Source organism: Ornithorhynchus anatinus, chromosome 16, assembly GCF_004115215.2.
Source record: "Ornithorhynchus anatinus isolate Pmale09 chromosome 16, mOrnAna1.pri.v4, whole genome shotgun sequence".
NCBI classification, from domain to species: domain Eukaryota; kingdom Metazoa; phylum Chordata; class Mammalia; order Monotremata; family Ornithorhynchidae; genus Ornithorhynchus; species Ornithorhynchus anatinus.
Window position 1 is genome coordinate 1,778,534 of NC_041743.1, and position 25,006 is coordinate 1,803,539.

Sequence of the window (25,006 nt, forward strand, 5' to 3'; positions counted from 1 at the left end):
ACCACCCGATGACCCTGTATCTCCCCCAGCGCTTAGAACAGTGCTCGGCACATAGTAAGTGCTTAAATACCAACATGATTATTATTATTTTTATTAATCCCAGCTCCGTCGCTGTGTCCGCTGTGTGGCCATGGGCGAGACACTGAACTTCCTTGTAAGGCCTCAGTTACCTCATCCGTGAATGGGGATTGAGACCGCGAGGCTCATGCGGGACGGGGCCGGCGTCCAGCCCGATTTGCTTGTCTCCACCCCAGGGGCTACTACAGTCGGTGGAAAGAGCCCGGGTTTGGCAGTCGGAGGTCATGGGTTCGAATCCCGGCTCTGCCGCTTGTCAGCTGGGGGACTGTGGGCGGGTCACTTCTCCGGGCCTCAGTTCCCTCATCTGTCAAATGGGGATGAAGCCTGGGAGCCTCACGTGGGACCACCTGAGGACCCTGTATCTCCCCCAGCGCTTAGAACGGTGCTCGGCACAGAGTAGGCGCTTAACGAATACCAAGGTTATTATGATTATTACAGAGTAGGCGTTCAACAAGTACCACGAGGAGGAGGAGGATTTGGGCGGGGTGGCCAGCAGGTGGCGCCCCAGCTCCGCTTGGGCCTCGTCAAAGGCTCAGAGGCGTCTACATTCATTCATTCAATAGGATTTATTGAGCGCTTATTATGTGCAGAGCACTGGCCTAAGCGCTTGGAATGGTCAACCGGGCATCAGATAGAGACCATCCCCGCCCCACGACGGGCTCACGGTCTAAACGGGGGAGACGGACAGCGGAGCAAAAGAGAACAAAACAAAAACATCATCATCCAGATAGATAGACTCAAGGGGATGGAGACCTCATTAACAAAATAAAGAGGGTCATAAATAATATAGACGACTGAGCACAGTGCTGAGGGGAAGGGGGAGGAGCAGAGGGTGGACGGTTCTTGTGGACAACAGGGAGCAGAGGGAAAGAGGTCCCTCGTCTGTAAAATGGGGATTAACCGTGAGCCTCACGTGGGACAACCTGATGTCCCTGTAGCTCCCCCAGCGCTTAGAACAGTGCTCGGCACATAGTAAGCGCTTGCCAAATACCAACATTATCATTATTATTATTAAAGGGGGGGATCAGTCTGGGCAGGCCTCCTGGAGGAGGTGAGCTCTCAGTAGGGCTTTGAAGAGGGGAAGAGAGTGAGTTTGGAGGAGGTGAGGCGGGAGGGCCTTCCGGGCCGGCGGGAGGACGCGGCCCGGGGGTCGACGGCGGGACGGGCGAGGACGGGGGACGGCGAGGAGGTGGGCGGCGGGGGACCGGAGCGTACGGGGTGGGTGGTGGAAAGGGAGAAGGGAGGCGAGGTAGGAGGGGGCGAGGTGATGCCAGACAGACACGTGGGGCTCAGCCTTTTGAGGGTCTTAAACCCCGTCCACAGGTGAATCCCCTTCTGGGGGGAAGCCTCCCCTAATGGGTTGGCAACGGCGGGGTGCAGTGCGTACGGCAGGGGCCTGGGTCTCAGAAATAATAATAAATAATAACGACGGTAGTTGTGAAGCGCTTACTATGCGCCAGGGACTGGGGTAGGTACAAGGTGATCAGGTTGTAGCCCGTGGGGCTCCCGGTCTTCATCCCCATTTTACAGAGGAGGTCACAGGCCCAGAGCAGAGACCCGCCCAAAGTCACACGGCAGACGAGTGGCGGAGCCGGGATCGGAACCCACGACCTCTGACTCCCAAGCCCGGGCTCTTGCCGCCAGGCCACGCCGCGTCTCCTGGAAAGTCATGGGTTCCGATCCCGGCTCCGCCACGTGTCTGCTGAGTGGCCGTGGGCTAGTCCCTTCACTTCTCTGGCCTCAGTTCCCTCATCTGTAAAACGGGGACGGAGACTGCGAGCCCCAGGTGGGACAGGGACCGTGTCCGACCCGATTTGCTTAGATCCACCCCAGCGCTTAGTACAATGCCTGGTACGCAGTAAGCGCTAAACAAATACGGTAAAAAGTATTATTACTTTTAGAGCCAGCTCTGTCTCCCGGCCCATCCTGAGGCCGGATTGGGAAGTCGGGGGAGGCGAGGAGGAAGTGGGTGGGGGTCCTGGCTCCTGCCATTTGGGATGGGATCCCCCACGGGTTTCGTTCATTCGTTCGATCATATTTATCGAGCGCTTACTGTGTGCAGAGCACTGTCCTAAGCACCTGGGAGAGTCCACTACAGCAATAAGCGGACACGTTCCCTGCCCACGACCAGCTGACGGTCTAGAGGACTGTATCCACCCCTGCACTCGGTACAGTTCCGGGTACAAAAGAAGCCCTTTCTGTCTTGTCTTTCCCTGTCGAGTCTTTAGCAAATGCCATAAAAAAGGGGAGGAGTCTGGGAAGCCACTGGGAGTTCAGATTCCTTTGGCTATGAAAGACACAAGGCCGCGTTGTGACCAGCGCTTAATACAGCGCCTGGCACATAGGGAGTGCTGAACAAATGCCACATTTAAAAGAAAAAAAAAAGCGTGGGTCCACCGGTTGATGCCCGGGCGGTGCCCCCCGGCACGAGGGGCCGGTGGTCGGCTTTCACAGGGAGGATGGCGCTACCCGGCGGTCCCCGATCTGCCAACCCAGAGACCTGACGCGATGGGGAGCAGCACGGTGTAGTAGGCGAGCGGCACGGGGGGGGGGGGTGGATAGAGCCCGGGGCCTGGGAGTCAGAAGGTCACGGGTTCCAACCCCGCTTCCGCCACTCGTCTGCCTGTGTGGCCTTGGGCGAGTCACTTCACTTCTCTGGGCCTCGGCTGCCTCATCTGGAAAATGGGGGTGAAGGCTGTGAGCGCCACGCGGGACAGGGACTGTGTCCAACCCGATTTGCACGTATCCACCCTGTCGCTTAGTATAGTGCTCGGCACACGGTAAACGCTTAACGAATACCGTGATTATTATTGTTAAGATGATGCTCCGGTCTCCTTCCCGCTCGCGGGGAAAGGGAAACGCCTTTCGTTTCTAGGCCCCCCCCGCGATCCCGCTTCCCTGAGAGCCCCGCCCCTCCGGCCTGTCGTCTCCCGGCCATCTGCCGGTCCCCCCGCTGGTTCAAGAGGCGATCCCGCTCACAAAGAATGAGCGCTTGTTCCCCGGAGCAGACACAGACGCGGGGGCAGGCCGGGATCCGGGACGTTCGGAAGCTCTGAGTCACGCGACCCTTCCGGAATCGGGCACCAGGGGGGGGGACAGGGGGGAGAGCGTTCGGCGGTTCAGCCGGAGCCACCGAGTCCCCGGTCAGCTAGGCCCGAGGTCAGCCGGAGTGAGGCCGGCAGGCATTCCCGACGCCGCAGACGTTATCCGTGGGGAAACCCTAGGCCGGGCGCTCTCGGGCGGGCCGGAGAGACGTCGACGGCTACCTGCCCGGACAGGGTTGGGGGGACGCGGTGTTTTCCCTTTCGGGGCGGTGGATCGGGCGTTCGAATTCTCCAGAAGCGGCACGGCGCGCTCATGAATATTCAGCGAGGCCATTGTGTGCTCGAGGATAAGCCCGGCTCCCTGGCCCGCTCACCCCCTCAAAGAGGCGGCCCGGCCTCCGGCCGCCTAATGACCCCTCAGTCTGACCTCCACCGTGTGGGATTAGAAGGGGCCAGCCCATCCCTGTCTGCCAGAGATGGGTTAGGGTCTCCGTCTCTGGCGAGAGGAGGCCGGCCCCGTCGTCCCTGCTGCACAGAAGACCGGACACTTCAGGGTCCCGGAAGGCCTGCAGCGTGGTGGACTCTCACTGCCGGGTCACCGCCGCTCTCTGTCTGCCCAACTCCCAAGGAGCGTGGCCGTAATTCGATTATCCTTGTCCATCGGTGTCCCTGACGTGATGCCTCGGTTGCGGTATTCGGCGACGGGGCTCCGGTCTGTGTGGCCGGTGGAAATCTCCGCTCTGGAGAGGGTTTCCGGGTACCGGCCGGGGCGTGACCTCCTCCTTCGAACTCAGCCCACAGACTTCTGGAGCCTAGGGGGAACTCCAGGGATCACGATAATAATAACTGTGACATTCGTTAGGCGCTTACTGTGTGCCGGGCACTGTACTAAGCGCTGGGGGGCGGATACAAGCAGATCAGGTGAGACACATTCCCTGCCCCACATGGGGCTCACAGTCTTAATCCCCATTTTACAGATGAGATAGCTGAGGCACAGAGAAGTGACGTGACTTGTCCAAGGTCACACGGCAGACGAGTGGAGGAGCCGGGATTAGAACCCACGACCTATGACTTCAGCCCGGGATCCCGGGAACCTCCGGCATATGAGTGTGGGGCTGCAGACCAGTCTCTCCCATCTAGACTGGAAGCTCACTGTGGGCAGCGAACCCGTCTTTCAACTCCGTTATATCATCCGAGCGTCTGGTACAGTGCTCTGCACGTGGTAAGTGCTCAATAAATATCATTGAATGTTGAGCCGAGAGGCATCACCGCATGGCCTTACCCAAAGACGGTTGAGGAGGCTGAAATGGGGGGAGGTCTGGTGATGTCACCAACCGCTGCAGAGAACAGTTCGGAAAGCTAAAGTACAGATGCGATACTTTCTTGGGATATTTATTAATAATAATAGTAATAATCATGGTATTTGTTAACCACTTACTATGTGCCAAGCACTGTTCTAACCGCCGGGATAGATAGGAGGTGTTCAGGTTGTCCCACGTGGGGCTCCCAGTCTTCATCCCCGTTTTCCCGATGAGGTAACTGAGGCGCAGAGAAGTGAAGTGACCTGCCCACGATCACACAGCAGACAAGTGGCGGAGCCGGGATTAGAACCCACGTCCTCTGACTCCCAAGCCCGGGCTCTTGCCACGAAGCCACGCTGCTCCGCACGCATTAGTAGTACCTGATTAACCTAACGCCAACGCTTAGAGCACTGTTCGACACACAGTAAGCGCTTAACAAATACCATAATTATCATTATTAAAATAGTTGTAGTAATAATAGCAGCAGAAGAAGGGTACTTATCGAGCACCTGCTGAGTAATAAGAAGAATCATGGTATTTCTTCAGCGCTTACTACGTGCCAGACACTGTGCTAACCGCTGAGGTAATGCACTAAACTGAGCACTCGAGAAAGTACAAGACAATGTGCCCCCAAGGATCTTACCCGCTAACGGGGGCCTAGTTTGCTGCTCCACATAAAGCTGTGAGCCCCAGGTGGGACAGGGAGTGTGACTGGCCTGACTATTTTATATCTACCCCAGCGTTCAGTACAGTGCTTGGCACATAGCAAGCGCTTAAAAAATAACCCACTCTGCGTCAGCTCCTCCTGTAGACTGAAAGCTGTCTACCAACTCTGTTACGTTGCTCTCTCCCGAGATCGTAGTCCAGTGCTCCGCACCCAGCGAGCGCTCAGTAAATACCATTTTCTGATTGAACGCGAGTCAGAGGGCATGGGTTCTAATCCCGGCTCCACCGCTTGTCAGCTGGGTGTCTGTGGGCAAGTCACTTCACTTCTCTGAGCCTCAGTTACCTCATCTGGAGAATGGGGATGGAGACCGTGAGCCCCCAAGTGGGACGGGGACTGCGTCCAACCTGATTAGCTTGTATCCACCCCAGCGCTTAGACCAGTGCCTGGTACATAGTATGCGCGTAGCAAATGCCATAATTATTATTATAATTATTATTATTTTTGGCAGAGTATGACACAGTCCCTGCCCTCGGGGAATTTACAGTCTAAAGACATACGCACCCACACCCACTTTCCTCTGGCCCTCTCCTGTCTCTCCCCTCTCGATCCCTTTCTCCTCTTTTCCATTTCGTCCGGTATTTGTTAAACCCTCGCTACGCGCTGTTCTAAGCGCTGGGGTAGATCGAGCCCGGGCCTCGGCTTCAGAGGAGCCGGGTTCTAATCTCGCCTCCACCGCGTGTCTGTTGTGTGACCTTGAGCAAGTTACTTCACTTTCCTGGGCCTCAGTGACCTCATCTGTCAAATGGGGATTAGGACTGTGAGCCCCGTGTGGGACAGGGACTGTGTCCAACCTGGTTAGCTTCTATCTACCCCAGTGCTTACAACAGCGCTTGACGCATAGTAAGTGCTGAACAAATACCATCATTATTATTATCGTTATTATATAAGTTTCTCGGGTCGGGCATAGTCCCTGTCCCACATGGGGCTCACGATCTAAATTTCTAAGTATCTCACTACCCCTTCTGGCTCCCTTCTGTCTTCTCCCCTCCCCTGTCTCTCCCCTCTTTCTCCGCCTTCAATATCCCTTCTCTCTCCTCTCAATATCCTTTCTCTCTTCCCTTTCTCCTTCTCTGTCTCTCCCTTCTTTCTTCCCCCTCAATATCTCTTCTCTCTCCTCTATCTCTCCCCTTTCTCCCCCCTCAATAGCCCTTCTCTCTTCTGTCTCCCCTTCCTCCGCTCTCAATAACCTTTCTATCTCCTGTCTCTCCCCTTTCTCCCCTCTCCATATCCTCTCTCTCCCCTTTCTTCCCTCTCAATATCCCTTCTCCTCTCTCACCTTTGTCCTCTCTCAATATCCATTCTCTCTCCTCTTTCTCTGTCTCTCCCCTCTTTCTCCCCCCTCAATATCCCTTCTCTCTCCTCTGTCTCCCCTTCCTCCCCTCTCAATTCCCTTCTCTCTCCTCTGTCTCTCCCCTTTCTCCCCGCTCAGTATCCCTTTTCTCTCCTCTGCCTCCCCTTGCTCCCCCTCAATATCCCTCCTCTTTCCTCTTCTCTCCTCTGCCTTTCTCCCCCCTCATTACCCTCTCTCCCTCCCCTTCTTTTCTCCTCCTCCTCTTTCTCCCCTCCCCTTTTTCTCTTGTCTCTTTCTTTTCTTCCCTCTCTTCTCATCTTCCTCCCAAATCACCGCTCTCTCCATCCCTTCTCCCCTCCGTGCCCTCCATCTCCCGGCCCTCGCCCGCCAGCTGGCTGCCGCTTTGCGTGCAGACTCCAGTTGGCACTGGGGCCCGGCCCTCCTCCTCCTCCTCCTCCTCCTCCTCCTCGTCCTCCTTCTTTTCCTCCTCCTCCTCCTCTGTCTCCTTCTCTTTCTCCGCTTCTCCTTCTGCTGTGGATGCAGTAGAGGGAGCCCGGCTGCCAGGAAAAAAGCCCGACTCAGTGGAGAGAAAGAGAGAGAGAGGGAGTGTGTGTGTGTGTGTGTGTGTGGTGTGAGTGTGTACACGTTGCCACTCTTGCACAACCAAGGATTACCCTTTCCCGGAGAGCTCCTTCAGGGAGCAGGAAGGACGGGAGAGAGGTGCGGCCTATCGGTAGCCGGAGTCCCGAAACGCGTTCCTCGTGCGTGTTGAGCGCTTCCCTCGGCCCCGCAGCCGGAGGCAGACCCCCGGCCCAGCCCCTGCCCTCGTTCATCCCTCCAACCCTGCCTTTATCTCCCCTCCTCCCTCTTAAATAAGCAGCGTGGCCTAGAGGGAAGAGCCCGGGCCTGGGAGTCAGAGGACCTGGGTTCTAATCCTAGCTCTGGGCGAGTCACTTCGGTTCCCTGTGCCTCTTGTACCCTCCTCCGTAAAATGGAGACCGAGACGGCCAGTCTCATGTGGGACGGGGACCGTGTCCCGCCTAATGAACTTCTGTCTGCCCCGGCGCTTAGACCGGCGTTCGATGCATGGTAAGCGCTTAGCCGATACCATAAAAAAGCAACCAACCTCTCTCCCCTCCGAGCTATCTGCCCAGTCTCCTCTTCGGCGAGCTGCCCTAGTTTTCGATTCGGTCGTTTTTCCACTTGGTGACTGAAGTCTTCTAAGGTTTCCTTTGTCCCACATTCCTCTCTTTCTTCTTCATCCTTTATACGGTGCCCTGGGCTCTACACACCTTCCCCAGAGAGAGAAAGAGCTCAAAATAAAACCTTTCCCCGCCCCACACCACCGCTTTCCCTTCAGCGTCTCTGGTCCCCAGCCCGGCTGTCTCTCTCTGTCTCTGTCTCTTCCATTTGCGCTGGGTGGTTTCCGTGGTGGATTTCTCGCCGAGCCACGAGAGAGGTCCGGGTCGGATTCCCCGTCGGGGCGAATGATGACACTAGAGAATAATAATAATAATAATGTCGATATTTGTTAAGCGCTTACTATGTGCAGAGCACTGTTCTGAGCGCTGGGGGAGAGGCAGGGTCATCGGGTTGGCCCACGTGAGGCTCCCGGTCTTCATCCCCATTTTACAGATGAGGGAAGTGAGGCCCCGAGAAGTGAAGTGACTTGTCCACAGTCACACAGCTGACAAGCGGCAGAGCCGGGATTTGAACTCATGACCTGTGACTCCCAAGCCTGTGTTCTTTCCACTGAGCCACGCTGCTTCTCAGTTTGGCCTAGTCGATAGAGCCCGGCTCTGGGAGTCAGCAGGACCTGGGTTCTAATCCTGACTCTGCCACTTGCTCGGTGACTTCAGGCAAGTCACTTCATTTCTCTGGGCCTCAGTGACCTCATCTGTAAATGGGGATTAAGACTGTGAGCCCCACGATTACCCCATCCACCCCAGTGCTTAGAACAGCGCTTGGCACGTACTAAGCGCTTAACAAGAACCATCATCATTTTAATTATTATTATTGTTCTCTGTGCCTCGGTTCCCTCATCTATAAAATGGGATTAAGACCGTGAGCCCTACGTGGGCCAGGGACTGTGTCCAACCCGATTATTTTGTATCTACCGCAGCACTTAGAACAGTGCCTGGCACACGATAACAACAGTAATAATAACCGTGGCATTTAAGCGCTTACCACGTGCCAGATGCTCTACTAAGCGCTGGAGAAGATACAAGGTGATTGGGTTAGACACAGCCCCTGTCCTACCAGGGGCTCACGGTCTTAATCCCCATTTTGCAGATGAGGGAACTGAGGCACAGAGAAGTAAAGTGACCTGCCCACCGCAGACAAGTGGCAGAGCCGGGATTAGAACCCAGGTCCTTCCGACTCCCAGGCCCGGGCCCTATCCATTAGGCCACGCTGCTTCTCCAACGCACCCTTTATTCGCCCCTCCCTCATTTCCACAGCACTTGTGTCCGTGTCCCTAATTGATTTATTTAGAGTCATGTCCGTCTCCCCCTCTAGACTGTCGGCTCACTGTGGGCAGGGAACGTATCTACCCGCTCGTGGCTCAGAGGAGCAGCGTGGCCCAGGGGAAAGAGGCCGGGCTTGGGAGTCAGAGCTCGTGGGTTCGAATCCCGGCTCCGCCACCTGTCAGCTGGGTGACTCTGGGCAAGTCGCTTCACTTCTCTGAGCCTCAGTGACCTCATCTGGAAAATGGGGATGAAGACTGGGAGCCCCACGTGGGACAACCTGATTCCCTCGTATCCCCCCCAAGAACGGTGCTTGGCACCTAGTAAGTGCTTAACAAATGTCATCATCATTATTATTATCATTATTTCCATACTCTCCCAAGCCCTTAGTAGAGCACCCTGCACCCAGTAAGCGTTCCATCCGTACGATTGACTGTCTGACTGTAGACGGGATGACGATGATCCGTTCGACCCTATTTATCGAGCCCTTACTGGGTGCAGAGCGCTCTACTAAGCGCTCGGGAGAGGACGATCTATCGATAAACGGCCACGCGATGTCCTCTGCCCTCATGGAGCTTGCAATCCAAGAACCCGGGGCCTCCTTCCTGGCCAGAGTCTAGTCGCCCGGTCGAGGGGTGCCCGGTCGAGGGGTACTCGCACCCGCCCTGCACCTGTGCCCCTGGATCTGACTGCGCCAGGGCGCTCAGCGGGGCGAGGTCAGAGGCTTCTCCGGCTGCGGTCGGTCAGCGGTCGGCGGCGGGCAGACGGATGGGCCGGGCCATCGTTCCGGGACGACTCGGCGGGAAAGCCGCGCTATTCCCCGGCCTCCGCGACTCTACATTCCGGAGGTTCCGCCCGGCCCCCCGCCTTGCCGGCCCGGCGCCTCCCCCCTCCCTCTCCATGTGGACCTGGTGGCAGAATCACGGTCGAACACTTCCGGAAGACAGAAGCGGTGGCGGCGGCGGAGGGGGACGATGGGGGTGGAGAGAGGGAGTTGGGAAGGAAGAGAGGGGAAGGAGAGAGGAAGAGGAGGGCGAGGGAGAGAAGAAGGGAAGGAGGAAGGGGGGAAGGAGAGAGGGAGGAAGGAGGGAGAGAAGGAAAAAGGAGAGAGGGGTCATGAGGAAGAGGAAGGGGGGGAGAGAGAGGGAGAAAGAGAGAGGGGGGAGCAAACCTTTTCAATGAGAAACAACTGTCCCTTTATCCCAGGCCGGTGACAGCTGTTAGCACCAGATGCCCAGTGAAGACTAGGGCGTCTTTGTTGAGCTCGGGCAGCGAGCCCCGGGGGCCGGAGCGGGACGACGTGGACGTCAGGGCCCGGGGCCGGGCCCCGGCGACGAGACCAGGGCCGGAGGATCCGCTTCCCGGCCGGCCGGAGGACCCGCTTCCCGGCGGGAAGGCCGGCCGCCCCCGGGGACGGAGCCGGGCTGCCCCCGGGCCGTCCCGAGGGGCTCCGGGGGGAGCCCCGAAGCACAAGTCCCCACCCCAACTTCTAGGGATTCCCAAGAACAGTCCTCGCGCTCGGCTCGTGGCCGCGCGGGGACGAGTACGGAGAGGCAGCGTGGCCCAGTGGCAAGAGCGCGGGCTCGGGAGTCAAGAGGATTTGGGTTCTAATCCCGGCTCCGCCGCCTCTCTGCTGTGTGACCTTGGGCGAGTCACTTCACTTCTCTGGGTCTCAGTGACCCCATCTGTAAAAGGGGGAGGAGGATCGTGAGCCCCAGGTGGGACAGGGGCGGCGTCCAACCTGATTACCTTGTATCTAACCCGGCGGTTGGTACAGTGCCTGGCCGGTAGTAAGCGCTTCACAGATACCGTAAAAAATGAAACGAAACAAAAAAATCACACGCCGCGCAGGACCGTGGTCATCGTCTGACTCGGGGGGAGATGCGACCCGCTCGTGAGGGACGGCTCCGTCATCCGGGAGCCTGTATGGGGAAATGTCGGGCCCAGGGGGTCTTCGCCCGACCTCCCCCCGACTCCCCATGACAGGAGGGTCTCCGGGACTCCCGATCCCGCATCAGACCGCGCCTGCCTTCTGGTATTTTACTCATAATTATAATCATTATAATTAGGGTATTCGTGAAAGCGCTTACTTACGGGCCAGGTGAGGTCCGTGTGGGATCTGGTGATCTCGTATCTCCCCCGGTGCTTACTACAGAGTCTGGCCCACAGTAAGCACTTAAATGCCAGTAATAGTAGTTTGGGAAGCAGCATGGCCTAGTGGATAGAGCGCGGGCCCAGGAGTCCAAGTAGGGCGGAGACCAGGGAGTGAATCCCCATTTTGCAGGTGAGGGAACTGAGGCACAGAGAAGTGAAGCCCCTTGCCCAAGGTCACCCAGCGAGTAAACAGCGGAGAGGGAATTAGAACTCGGGTCTTCTGACTCCCAGACTCGGGCCCTTTCCACCAGTCCTGGCCGCTTCCCCAGGTGGTCCCCTTGGAGGCCCGGTCCGCCCAGCCCGGCTCAGTCGCACCCAGAGGGGAACAGATCGGGGCTGCCTAGCCCGGCCCAGTCTGCCCAGTTCGGCCCGGCCCATCCCAGTCCGCCCAGCTCAGCCCGCCCAGCCCAGCTGAGTCGGCCCGGCCCAACCCGGCCGGGCCCAACCCGGCCCAGGCCAGGAGACCCGGGGAACTCCTGAGCTCCGAGGCCTAGTCACGCCCTTCCTGAGAGTGAGAATGACTAACCCTGGGGCAAGCACAGGGCGGCCTCCCTTTGCTTCCCCCGCCATAGCCAACGCAAGTCCACCCCACGCACCCTAAGTCATCGAGATGAGCCGACAGCGTTTCCTGGGGAATCCCGACGGTATATTCTCCCCCGCCCCGGCCTCCCGGGCCGGGTTTCGCTGCCTCGGGCAGAACGACTCAGTCTCCTCGAGCCGGGCCCGGGCCCGACTCCCGGCCTCGCTCCCTTCCGGTTCATCGTCGTCGGTGATATTTATTGAGCGCCTCCTGCGGGCAGAGCCCCGGACCGAGCGCTTGGGAGAGGACAGCACAGCCGTCTCGGTCGACGCGGGCCCCGCCCGCGACGGCCCGGGTCCTTCCGAGGAGCCCCCGGTCTCGATCCACCAATCCATCGATCGTATTTATTAAAGGCTTTCCGGGTGCAGAGCCCTGGGCTGAGCGCTCGGGAGAGGACGAGGGGACAGAGTCGGTAGACACTTTCCCTGCCAACGGCGAGCTGACGGTCTGGAGGAAATTCGAAAAGCTTGGGTTCAGAGGGAGAAACTGAGGCAGAGAGCGTGCAGCTTGTCCAGAGCTGGGGAAATGGGCTTCCTGCCTGCCACCCCAAACCTTAGGTCCCAGAGAGGAGATTTATTTATTTATAATTTATAAAGTTCATGGATAATGTATAACTTTTATTTATAGTTTAATTATAAATTGTACTTACAATCTAATTGTATTTATTTATATTGATGTCTGCCTCCCCTTCTAGACTATGTTGTGGGCAGGGAATGCGTCTGATCTGCTGTACTCTCCCAAGTGCTTAGTCCAGTGATCTGCACCAAGTAAGCGCTCAGTAAATACGACGGATATTGATCGACGTCGCGTAACTTCTCTGGGGCTCAGTTTCCTCGTCTTGTATCCAGTCCGGCCATTAGATCACTGCTTCCTACACAGTAGGCATTTTGTGAATGTTATTATTATTTTTAATACTTATTATTCCGGCGTTCACGTGCTTCCACGCTCAGCTCTCTGGACCGCCCACGCCTCTGGGAGCCAGGGACGACGCCAAATTCCCACCTACTTCTCTTCCGGGCTTAGTACGACGCTTCGCACGCGGTAGGGTACTATGGACCCCTGTTACTCTCCGCCGCCCCCGACCACCACGTGAAACGTGGAAGCCGCGTGGTTTAGTGGAAAGAGCCCGGGCCTGGGAGGCAAAGGATGTGGGTTCCAATCCCGGCTCCGCCACTCGTCTGCTGGGTGACCCCGGGCAAGTCACTTCACTTCTCTGTGACTCAGTTCCCTCGTCTGTAAAATGAGGCTTAAGACTGCGAGCCCCGGTGAGGGACAGAGACTGCGCCCGGCCTGATTTGCTTGTGTCCCCCCCCCCCAGCGCTCAGTACAGTGCCTGGCACGTAGTAAGCGCTTAACGAATACCACAGTTTTAGAATGATCATTTTCAGTGCCCCCGGCTTCTCGTCTCAGCGGCGGGAGAAGCAGCGTGGCCTCGCGGATAGTGGATCGAACCCGGGCCTGGGAGGGACGGTCCTAAGCGCCGGGAGATGATCGGGTTGGACACGGTCCCCGTCCCAAATAGGGCTCACAGCCTTAATCTCCGTTTTGCAGAGGAGGGAACCGAGGCCCCGAGAAGTGAAGCGACTTGCCCGAGGTCGCAGGGCAGGCGAGCGGCGGGGCCGGGATTAGAACCCGGGGCTTCTGACTTCCAGGCCCGGGCTCTTTCCCGCGGGCCACGCCGGTCGAGGATGCCAACAGACGGAACCCCCCGAGCTCCGCGAGAGGACGAGGAACGGCTGGATGGCGCGGAAGAAGGGGAGGCCGCCCAGGTGAACCGAGCCGGGGGAGGTGGAACGGGGAAAATAGCTCAAAGAGACACATCCTCTGCCACGGGGGATCGTAAGCGGGCCGGCTCGCTCCACGGGAGTGCGGCGACGGAGCCGGAGACGAGGGTATTTAGCGAAGGAAGGGTCGGTTGTTTTTCATTCAGGAGATTTTTCTGGGGTGACAGATAAGCACTGCACATTACATTCCGAGAGCCTTTTCTCCTCTCTGCATTCCCGCTCTATTGATCATTCTCCTTTTCAATCAGATGCTATTCATATCATCACAGCGCATTTCAGAAACGGCTAACATGAAAAAGGGTAGCTGTGAATGTCATTTTTTTTTCTTCTTTTTCCTAAACCCTCCTTTACTTTCCCTTTCCCCTTCAGTGAGGATGAAGCCGCCGGGCCTAGGGGAAAAAGCCCCGGCCTGGGAGTCGGAGGACCTGGGTTCTAATCCCGGCTCCGCCGCCTGCCCGCTGGGGGACCTCGGGCAAGTCGTCTCCCTTCTCCGTGCCTCGGTTTCCTCATTCTCTCCTACTTAGGCTGTGAGCCCCGTGTGGGACAAGGACTGTGTCCGACCAGATTATCTTCTATCTACCCCAGCCTGGGCTCCAGGCTAGACCCCCGGGCCTGGGAGTCACCAGGACCGTGTCCAACCCGATTGGCTGGCATCCACCCCAGCGCTTAGTACAGTGCCTGGCACCTAGTAAACGCTCAACAGATAGCACATCTGTCACAATCCTCCGTTCCCTCATCTGCGAAACGGATATTCAGTCCCTGTTCTCCCTCCTAATGAGACCGCGGGACCTACGGTGCTTAGTAGGGGGCTTAGCAGAAAGTAAGCGCTCGACGGACAGCACGTTTTTAAAAATTGATATGTGTTAAGCACCTACGAGGTGCTAGGCATATGGTTATTCCGTAGACTGCAAGCTCCTCGTGGGCAGGGATCATGTCTACGAACTCTACTCTTTCCCAAGCGCTAAGTACAGTGTTCCGCACACCTTAAGAGCTCAATAAAGAAGAGTGAGTGAGTGAATAATTAGCAGTGTGGTCTAGTGGCTAGAGCCTGGACCCCGGCCTCAGGAGGTGCCGGGTTCTAATCCCAGCTCCACCACTTGTCTACTGCGGACAAGTCCCTTCGCTTCTCTGGGCCTCAGTTCCCTCATCTGAAAAATGGGGATGAAGACTGTGAACCCCACGTGGGACAGCCTACCTTGTACCTACCCCGGCGCTCAGAACAGTGTTTGGCCCCTAGCAAATGCTTAACAAATACCACTATTATTAATATTACTATCATTCTCTGGGCCTCCGTGACCTCACCTGGAAAAAAGGGGGATGAAGGGCGTGAGCTCCACGTGGGACAGGGACTGTGTCCGACCTGATGAACTTGTACCCTCCCAGCGCTTAGAACAGTGCTTGGCATATAGTAAGCACTTAACAAGTCAGAAAATGGGGATAAAGAGCGTGAGCTCCACGTGGGACAGGGACTGAGAGCTCACCTCCCCCAGGAGGCCTTCCCAGACTGAGCCCCCCTTTTCCTCTGCTCCTCCTCCCCATCGCCCCGACTCCCTCCCTTTGCTCTACCCTCCTCCCCACGGCACTGGTGTGTATATATATATATATGTACCAATCTATCGTTCTATTTATTTTTATCAATGATGTGATTATATCTATCATTCTATTCATTTATATTGATGCTATTGATGCCCGTTGACTTGTTTTGCTGCCTGTCTCCCCCGTTTCTAGACTGTGAGCCCGTCGTGGGTGGAGACTGTCTCTATCCGTGGCCGAATTGGACTTTCCAAGCGCTTAGTACAGTGCTCCGCACACGGTAGGCGCACTGGGAGCCCACTGTTGGGCAGGGATTGTCTTTATCATCTGTTGTCGAATTTTAGTTTCCAAGCACTTAGTCCAGGGCTCTGCACATAGTAACCACTCAATAAATACGACTGAATGAATAAATACGACTGAATGAAGGAGGGCGTCCAACCCGATGGACTTTGTCTCTCCCTCCCAGCGCTTAGACCGGTGCTCTGCACTTGGGAAGCGCTCAATACGATCGAATGAACAAGTAGGACTGAATGAAGGAAGGGTGTCCAACCTGATGGACTTTGTCTCTCCCTCCCAGCGCTTAGACCAGTGCTCTGCACTTGGGAAGCGCTCAATAAATCCGATTGAATGAACAAGTAGGACTGAATGAAGGAAGGGTGTCCAACCTGATGGACTTTGTCTCTCTCTCCCAGCGCTTAGACCAGTGCTCTGCACTTGGGAAGCGCTCAATAAATCCGATTGAATGAACAAATAGGACTGAATGAAGGAGGGTGTCCAACCTGATGGACTTTGTCTCTCCCTCCCAGCGCTTAGACCAGTGCTCGGCCCACGGGAAGCGCTCAACCCGATCGAATGAATAAACACGACGGAAGGAAGGAAGGTGTCCAACCTGATGGACTTGGTCTGTCCCTCCCAGCGCTTAGACCAGCGCTCTGCACCTGGGAAGCGCTTCCCAATACCATCATTATCATTATTATCAAGAAGCCCCATAATAAGGATCTCGCTATTTAGGATCGATGATTAGATAAGAGCATTTATTCTTTATTATTAATGATGGGCGCTCAGTAGATAGCAGGGAGGGGGCGGCCCCCCCCCGGCGGGCGGGGTCCGCGGAGCCTAGACAAAGCCCTTCCCCCTCCTCTCCCCCCCCCCCCCGTGGGGAGCCGGAGCCCGGACTGGCCAATCCCGCTCACCCTATGTCTTGTGATCGGCCCCTGGCGGGCGCTGATTGGCCCGCGGACCACGCCCCCCCGCGGGGCTCCCGACCAATGAGCGCGGGCCGGGCCGAGGCGGCGGCCCCGCCCTCGCCTCGCGCTCCCTCCCCGGCTGTGGGGGAGGGGACGTCGCGGGCCGGCCGGGGTGTCCTCGGAAGCCCCCGCCGGCCAGCCAATGGCAGCGCGGCCTTCGCCCCCGGGCGGGCCAATGAGGAGGCGGCGGCTTCGGCGGCCCCCGATTGGCTCCCCCGCCCTTCGGCCGTCTCCGGCTTCCTTCGACACCCTCCCCCGCCCCCCTCCCGCAGGCCGGGCGGGGCTCCCTCTCCCATTGGTCCCCGCCGCCGCCTCGGCTTTCTCCGGGGCCGTCCGGGCGCCCAGACGGCGCTCCCCCATTGGCCCCCGAGGCCGGGGCTCGGCTCCGTCCGGCCGTTTCCGGGGAGGCGGGCTCGGCCGTCTCCGGCCGTTTCCGGGGAGGGGCTCGGGTGTTTCCGGCTGTTTCCGGTGGGCGGGGCGCGGGCTCGGGCCGCACGGACGGCGGCTGCGCAGTGGGCCGCTGGTCCGTCTCCCACAGAGAGCGTCTCCCCTGACGGGGCGCGGGGCGGGAGCGGCGGCGTCGTGGTCCGGCGGCTGACAAAGAAAGGAGGAGCGGGAGGGAGGGAGGGAGAAGGGCCCCCTCATGTCCCCGGCGAGGGGGGCGAAGCCGAGGAGGAGCCGCCACAGCCGCCCCCGGCGCCATGAGGAAGCCGGCGGCCTCCGCCTGACCCGCCGCCGCCGCCGCCGCCGCCCGGCCTCCTCCGGCCTCCCGCAGCCGCCTCACCGCCCCGCGCGCGCCCCGGATCCCTTCGCCGCCGACGCCTCCCCCGCGCCTCGCCTGATCCCTCCGCCGCCGCCGCCCCCCCCCCACGGAAAAATAGTCCGTCCCCCCCAGCCTCGCCCCGGGGGGCGTCTCCAGCCCTTCCGCCCTTTTTCCTTTTCCAGTCGAAGCCTCCCCCTTCTCGCCTCTTTTTAAGGGGGACCGCCCCCCCCCCCCCCCGCCGCCTGGAATTGGGGGGCGAAGAAAGGAAAAAAAAAAAAAAGGACTGGACCCCTCGGGGGGGGTCCCCCCCCAAAACACATCCCATCCCCCCCCCCCAACCCCGGTCGTCTCGGCGTCGACGGGAAAACGGAGAAGAGTCGGGGGGACGCCCCCCCCCTTGTGGAGCCTCGATTGGGTCTTTGGGGGGGTTATTTGGGGGGGCTTTTTCAAAGCGGCCGGCGGAGGAGCTTGGATGCCGCGATCGGCGGCCCCCGGACCCCCGCCCCAATAAAACCCGAAGAAGACCGAGAGGAAGGAAGAGGAAAGGCCGGTGGGGGGGCGGGGGGAAATCGAGGCAGAGAGCCATCATGTCGGGGAGGCCCAGAACCACCTCCTTCGCAGAGAGCTGCAAACCGGTGCAGCAGCCTTCGGCTTTCGGCAGCATGAAAGTTAGCAGTGAGTATCGATTTTTTTTTTTTACATTTATGACCCCCCCCCCACACACCCCCTCCCTGGAAACCAAGGCGTCGCAGCGCTTAGCACAGTGTCCGGCGCCCGGCAGACGCCCAGGGCCGTCGACGGGGCGATTAAGGACCTTGAAATGGCAGGGTTTTCCCCGCCTCCTGGAAAAGGAGAGAAAATAGGGGTCCCCACCCCCCCCGTTTTATCCCCCCCCCATCGCCTCATTAACCTTGAATGGGCAGAATTGGATTTGATTTGTTCCCCCCGGAGGATTGAGCCTCCCCCTCTTTTTTAAAAAAAATAAAATAAAAAAGGCATTATTATTATTATTTTTTTTTGGCACGGTCGCCCTGCGGCTTAGAGAGAGGATTGATTTTTTTTTTTCCTTTTTTCTCCCCCCCCCCCCGCCCCTTCCCCGGCACGGTGGAAGTGGAAAGGGTTGGGCGATCCGGATCCCCTCCTTCTTTTTTTTTAAAAAAGAAAAAATTTTAATTTTTTGGAGGGGGGGGGGGGCCATCGCCTAAAGAGAAGGCCCCGGGTGCCCGGTGGGGAAGCGATGCCTCGGGAGAACGGATGCATTTTTTGAATCCTTCAGGGGCCCGAGAGGGAAGGCGGAAAACTTCAGGATGCCACGGCCAACGCAGCCGCCTCCCCGGATGGAGAAAATGGTCGCTTTTATTTAAAGGAGGGAGCGAAAGGGACCGTTCGGCTACCGTCCCTCTTCATCGGGCGTGCCTCCCGAGAAAAGGCCGTTGGGCCGGGGCGCCACCCTGGCCCCAACGTGGGAAACGGGGGGCTCTCCCCCTCTCTCTAGCCCGCCCTTCCTTCGGAAGCGGACGGACGGGCCCTGGAATAAAGGAACAGGTGCCGGGTCCGAGCGGGCCCCGATTTAGAGCTCGTCCCCGGGCCCCGCCGTCGCCCGCTGGGCTCGGCGGCGTTTGCGGAGCGCTTCCCGAGCGCCGGGAACGGACGGTCGGGCGACGGACGCCGCCGTCCGGGAGCCCCGGCGCGGCGTCGGGCCGCGACGCCGCCCGACGGGCCGTCGGCGGTTCCGTCCCGGGAAAGATGGACGGCCTCCGGCTCTCGGGGGGCGTCCGGTCTTCCCCGGGGCGTTGGGGGCGGCCGGCGTTTTGCGGGGTATTTCAGATGTCACCCGCCCGCTCGAGCTTCCGCGTCGCCAGGTGAGGCCGGGGCGCGCCTCCGGGGGCCCTCCCCCGCCCCGGTCGGTGGAAACCGTCCGGCGGCGGCCGGGATGCGGGCTGCCGGGGTGGAAGACCGAAGGCATCCCGAGCGTCCTCCGTCGGAGCCCGGGAGCCCGCGGCGTTAGGACGGGGGAGAGGTAAACGGGTCCGGGCGTCCCACGCCGACGTGGGCCCGGCGGAGGTCCGCGCCCGACGACCGTCGACGCGACGGGCCGGTCGAGGCCCCGAGGAAGGGTGCGATCGCGCGCCGCCCGTGAAACGGGGGGTGCGCCGGTGAAAACGACCCCCCCCCCGAGGGAGAGACGAGGGCGGTCGGTGGAAGGGCAGACTCCCGGTCAGCCGCCTCCGAGGAATCGAGGTTCCGACGGACGCGCGGCGACGCGGTCGGCGTGTGCGAGGACCTCGTAGTGACGCCTCGAGGCCGGACGGCGGGCGAGGGCGTGCCCGGGTGGGCGGAGGCGGGCCGGGGCTGGGGGGGGGGGGCCGGGGTCCCCCGATCCGAACCCGCCCCCCCGGCTGTCGGGCACCGGCCCTCCCCGCCCGCCGGGAAGGACCCACAGGTGTCCGGTTCGCCTCTCCTCCCTCCTCCGGCCCCCTCACCTCGGCCCCTCCGAGGGGGGCTGATGCAACATTTCGCTGCAGTCGGTCGGCCTTCGGGTCGATCGATCGGCACGTGGGCGGCGGTTCGGTGTCGGCTCCGCCGGGGCGGCGTCCAGCGGGTGCCTCGGCAGACGGATCCCGGGGCCCCGAGTAGCTCTACCCTCCCTCCGCCCTTCCTGACACCTGCCCCCCCCCCCCCCGGTCCCCTTTTGTTCCTCCCTTTTATTTTTTCTCAAATAACGGTATCGGCTAAGCGCCTCCTCCCTGCCGGGCGCTGTACTAAACGCTGGGGTTGATACCAGCTAATCGGGCCGGGCCCGGTCCCCGTCCCACGTGGGGATCGCCGTCCTGACCCCCCTTGGGCCGAGGTGGTAACCGAGGCCCAGAGAAGTAAAGCGACTTGCTCAAGGTCACCCGGCAGGCGGGAGGCGGAGGCGGGATTAGAACCCGGGGCTTCGGCCGCCAGGCCGACTGCTTGAGGGTTTCGTGGAGCCCGACCGATCGGGTGTCGGCGCGACCGGGGGTCCGTCGGAGACCCGAAAGTCCCCGGCGTCTCTCTCTACGTCCTGGGGTGGACCCGAGATCGTCAGGTTGGACGCGGTCCCTGCCCCGCGGGAGCTCCCGGTCAGGATGGGAGGGAGAGCCGGTTTTGAAGCCCCGTTTTCCAGACGAGGTAACCGAGGCCCGGGGGAGCGAAGCCACTTGCCCAAGGTCACGCAGCAGACGAGTGGTGGAACCGGTATTCGAACCCGGGTCCTCCCCACTGGGCCACGCTGCTTCTCTCGGGGCTGTTGGCCTGGAGCGGGGGCCCCCCCCCCCCCCGAAGAGTCCCGGTTATCGCTGCGATGATAGTGTGGTCTAAGGTAGCTCATCAGTCCCGCTACTTGTTAAGCGCCCCTGGGTCGACGCAAGGTGATCGGGTTGGACCCAGTCCCTGGCCCCCCCCCCCCCCCCGTGGGGCTCCCGGTCGTCATCCCCCTTTCACGGATGAGGTAACAGGCACAGGGAATTTAAGTGATAATGTCGGTATTTAAGCGCTTCCGATGTGCCGAGCACCGTTCTAAGCGCCGGGGTAGACGGGGGAATCCGGATCTCCCCCGTGGGGCTCACGGTCTTAATCCCCATTTGACAGACGAGGGGACTGAGGCACAGAGAAGTGAAGCGACCCGCCCACGGTCACGCCGCTGACGAGTGGCGGAGCTGGGATTCGAACTCATGACCTCGGACTCCAAAGCCGGGGCTCTTTCCCCTGAGCCACGCCGCTGAAGCGACTTGCCCGAGGTCGCAGCCTAGACCCGGGATTAGAACCCAGAACCTTCTGACTCCCGGGCCCTCCCCGCTAAGCCACCCTGCCTCTGTAGCTAGCGGGGACTTCCGTCGGGCTTGTCCTGTTGGCCTTTTCGTAATTTTATGGGTTTGGCGCCCGGATAAAAATTCCCAGCGCCAAGACGCCTCGACCCCTGTAATGATAACGATGGCGTGTGCGCCAAGCCCTGTTCTAAGCAGCGTGGCTCAGTGGAAAGAGCACGGGCTTTGGGGTCCGAGGTCATGAGTTCGAATCCCAGCTCCGCCACTCGTCAGCTGTGTGACCGTGGGCGAGTCACTTCACTTCTCTGTGCCTCAGTGACCTCGTCTGTAAAATGGGGATGAAGACCGTGAGCCCCACGTGGGACGACCCGATTCCCCTGTGTCTACCCCAGCGCTTAGAACAGTGCTCGGCACAGAGTAAGCGCTTAACAAATACCGACATTATTCGGCGCCGGGGTAGGTACAGGGTCCTCAGGTGGACCCCCACGTGGGGCTCACGGTCTTCGTCCCCATTTTGCAGATGGGGAAACCGAGGCACGGAGCGGTTAAGCGACTCGGGGAGTTTCCAGATCGTCAGGCCGGGCGCGGTCCCCCGTGGGACTCGCGGTCTGGGGAGGAGGGACAACGGGTATAGATTCCCCGTTTTGCCGATGGGGAAACTGAGGCCCAGTGAAGCGAGTTACCCAAGGTCACGGAGGAGCAGCCGTTGAGGTCGACTTTATTGTGATCGCCCCCCCCCCCCCCAAATAATAATAATAATAATCATCATGTTACCCGTTAAGCACGTAATATATCCGTCCAATAAGGAGTAAGCCGTCTCCTGAGCGAAACGGGGACCTTACCGCGAACGAATGGGTTTCCGGAACGACGGGAACGGCCGGCGGATTTTAGTTGATCCTCTTTATTCCCCGGCCCACGGGGGGTAACGGTGGCGCCGTTCGAGGTCCCGCTGGGTGCGGGACCCTCCGCTGAGCGCTGGGGAAAGCGCAGCGGGAGCCCGGCTCGCGTCCCCTGCCTTCAGGGAGCGTCCGCTCTAGGAGCGCACGCTTCCTCTCGAGGCGCGGGAAGGAGTGGGACCCAGAGGACCTGGGTTCTGATCCCGGCCCCCCACCACCTGTCTGCTGCGTGACCTTGGGCCAGTCGCTGCTCGGGGGCCTCGGTGTCCTCATCTGGAAAATGGGGGTTAAGGCCGTGAGCCCCGTGTGGGACGGGAACCGTGTCCGAGCTGATCAGCTCATATCGTTGTGTCGAAGTCTCCCAAACGCTTAGCACGGTGCTCTGCCCACAGTAGGCGCTCGATAAATACCATCGAATAAATGAGTGGATCTCCCCCACCGCTCAGTACAGTGCCTGCCACGTAATAAGTCCCTACCAAAAAAAAAAAAATCACAAAGGAGCCCCTCCTTCCGCTCTTTTGGTAGTTCTGCCAGGGGAGGATCCGCCCAAATAATAATAATGCTCGTGGTATGTAAGCGCTTACTAGGTACCGGGCACTGTACTGAGCGCCGGGGTAGATGCAAGCAAATGGGGTGGGACACGGTCCCCGTTCCGCTCGCAGTTTGCCTCCTCGTTTTACCGATGAGGAAAACCGAGGCTCAGGGGAGTTAAGTGGCTTGCCCGAGGCCCCGCGGCAGGCAAGTGGCAGAGCCGGGATTCGAACCCACCGCCCGGGCTCTGGCCATTTAGGCCGTGCCGTTCCAGAGCGGAACCCTGTACTGAGCGCACGGGAGTTCAGAGTAGAGCGCCACCCCATTGCTGCCCACAGGGAGATTGCGGTCCATCCGGGGAGACGGCCAGAAGATGCCGCGCAGGGAGGAGGAAGCGCTCAGACGGTTCAGGGCGGGCAAAGGTGGCGACCGCGAGCGTCTAAACAACCCGCTCTCCCTGATGCCGCTTTTTTTTTTTTTTAATGGTACGCGCCGAGCGCTTACTCTACGCCGAGCGTCGGGGCGAATCCCGGCCCGTCAAGCCGGACGTAGCCCGTGTCCCACGCGGGGCTCGCCGGCCTGATCCCCCGTTTTACAGGCGGGGGAAGCGAGGCCCAGGGAAGTGAAGCGACCTGCCCCGGGTCCCGCAGCAGACAGGTGGCCCAGTCGGGATTGGAACCCAGATCCTCTGACTCCCGGGTGCGGGCTCTTTCCATCAGGCCACGCTGCTTCTCCTGTGGTACCCTAGACCGTAAGCACCCCGCGGGCGGGGAACGGGGCTACCAACCCTGTCGTATTGTCCTCCCCCGAGAGCTTAGCATAGTGCCGTGCACATAGTAAGCGCTCCGTAAAAACGGTTAGTTGAGTCCCCTTCCTCGCAGTTGGGGACCCGGAGCGCCCGCCCCGCTTCTCGGCGGCGTCTGGCCCTGCTCCCACGGCGCCGTCCTTCGATCGGCCTCCGCCCCCGCCTTCTCTCCGTCAGTGTTCATTCAGCGCTCACCTTGTGCGGAGCGCTTAGGAGACGACACCAGAACAACAGGCAGACGCCTGGCGCAGTGGGCTTGGGAGTCAGGGGTCATGGGTTCGAATCCCAGCTCTGCCGCTTGGCAGCCGGGTGACTGTGGGCCAGTCACTTCTCTGGGCCTCAGTGACCTCATCTGTCAAATGGGGATGAAGACGGCGAGCCTCACGTGGGGCGGCCCGATGACCTTGTATCTATCGCAGCGCTCTGCACATAGTAAGCGCTTAACGAATACCAACATTATCATTCCCCGCCCACAGCGAGCTGACAGCCTAGGGGGGAGACAGACATTCGTAGAAATGAACGTATAAATGACAGATACGTACCTACGTGCCGGGTGGCATCGGGAATACTTACTGAACGCCGACTGGCGGGGCGGGAGCCCTGTACTAAGCGCTCGGGAGAGGACGGGACGGGGGAACCGGCCCCCGTGGGGGATGCAAGGCGGGACGGGAGATCCGCCTCCGGAGCTTGGGGTCCGCCTTCCCCATTTTTCATCGCCTCCCGCCTCGGCGAGCGTTGGACGGCTCGACGATGGTTTTGAAGGAGTCACGGCGGCCCCCGAACGGGGTCGGTCACTCCGTCATATTTGTTGAGCGCTCCCGGCGTGCGCAGCGCAGTACTGAGCGCCTGGGAGGGGACAGAATGGTAATAGATAACGTTCGCCGCCCGCAACGAGCTTACGGTCTGCGGGGGCGGAGGGAGACGGACGTGGAGAGAGAGAAATGAATAAACGACGGGAGGGGGGAATAAAATGGGGAAAATCCAAACGGAGGAGCGTTGCAGAAGGGAGTGGGAGAAGAGAAAAAGGGCACTGGTGTTCAAACAGGGAAGGTCGATCTCCGAGCTCGGACCTCTCATGATGGGCTAGCGGGAAGTAACTGGGATAAAGAGCCCCCCGCCACCATTTTATTTTTTAACAAAGGTCAGATCACCCGAAAAAGATGTCTTCTCTTCCGACCGGTCGGTTCGAAAGCATCCCCGAGTCCCAAGAGCCCAGCGTCCTGCATCCCCGCGACTTGCGGCGCGCCAAGCGGAATCTGAAGGCGTGGCCCCTCCCCGGCCCAGACTTTTCAATCAATCCGTCAGTGGTCTTTTCGGGGCGCTGACTGCGTGCGGAGCCCTGTACTAAGCGCTCGGTTGAGACGGCCCTTGCCCATAATCCGCGGGCTTGTCTTTGATCCTTGAGGCTAATCCATCCCTCGGAAAACACAAGATGCCCTATTGGGTAGAGTGTTAGGACCCTGTAATTTTACTCATCCGTCCATTCAGTCGTACTTCGCGCTTGCTGTGTGCAAAACATTGTACTGAGCGCTCGGGGGAGCACGGGATAACGACACGCAGACGCGTTCCCCGCCCACGGCAGGCTTGCGGTCTAGAAGGGGAGATGGACATTAGTATAAATCAATAAATCTGTGTGCCTGCATTTTATCTCAGGATCTCCTCTTCTTTGACTCTTTTTTAATGGTATTTAACCGCTTACAATGTGTCAGGCACCGTGCGAAGCGCGGGGGTAGAAACGAGCTAATTCACTGATCCGTTCAATAGTACTGAGCGCTTACTATGTGCAGAGCACTGGACTAAGCGCTTGGAATGGACACAACCTACGTCCCACCCAGGGCGCGCTCGGTGCTAATCCCCATTTTCCAGATGAGGGCATCGAGGCCCAGACACGTTCCCAGAGGCCCAGAGGAGCAGCGTGGCGCAGTGGAAAGAGCCCGGGCTCGGGAGTCAGAGGTCACGGGTTCGACTGCCGGCTCCGCCACTCGTCCGCTGGGCGACCGTGGGCGAGTCGCTTCA

General features: G+C 59.6%; 1 protein-coding gene across 2 annotated transcripts in view; it reads left to right on the forward strand.

The window, feature by feature from the left end:
* The first annotated feature begins 17,280 nt into the window (after positions 1–17,280).
* Positions 17,281–25,006, forward strand: part of GSK3B (glycogen synthase kinase 3 beta) — a 67,607-nt gene continuing 59,881 nt past the window's right edge. Inside the window, exon 1 of one of the 2 annotated variants that reach the window (XM_029081421.2) lies at positions 17,281–17,642. In XM_029081421.2, the coding sequence (XP_028937254.1) occupies positions 17,555–17,642 (88 nt within the window). In that variant the 5' untranslated portion in view covers positions 17,281–17,554. The remainder of the gene's footprint in view (positions 17,643–25,006) is intronic. The other variant, XM_029081422.2, reaches the window with a different exon arrangement.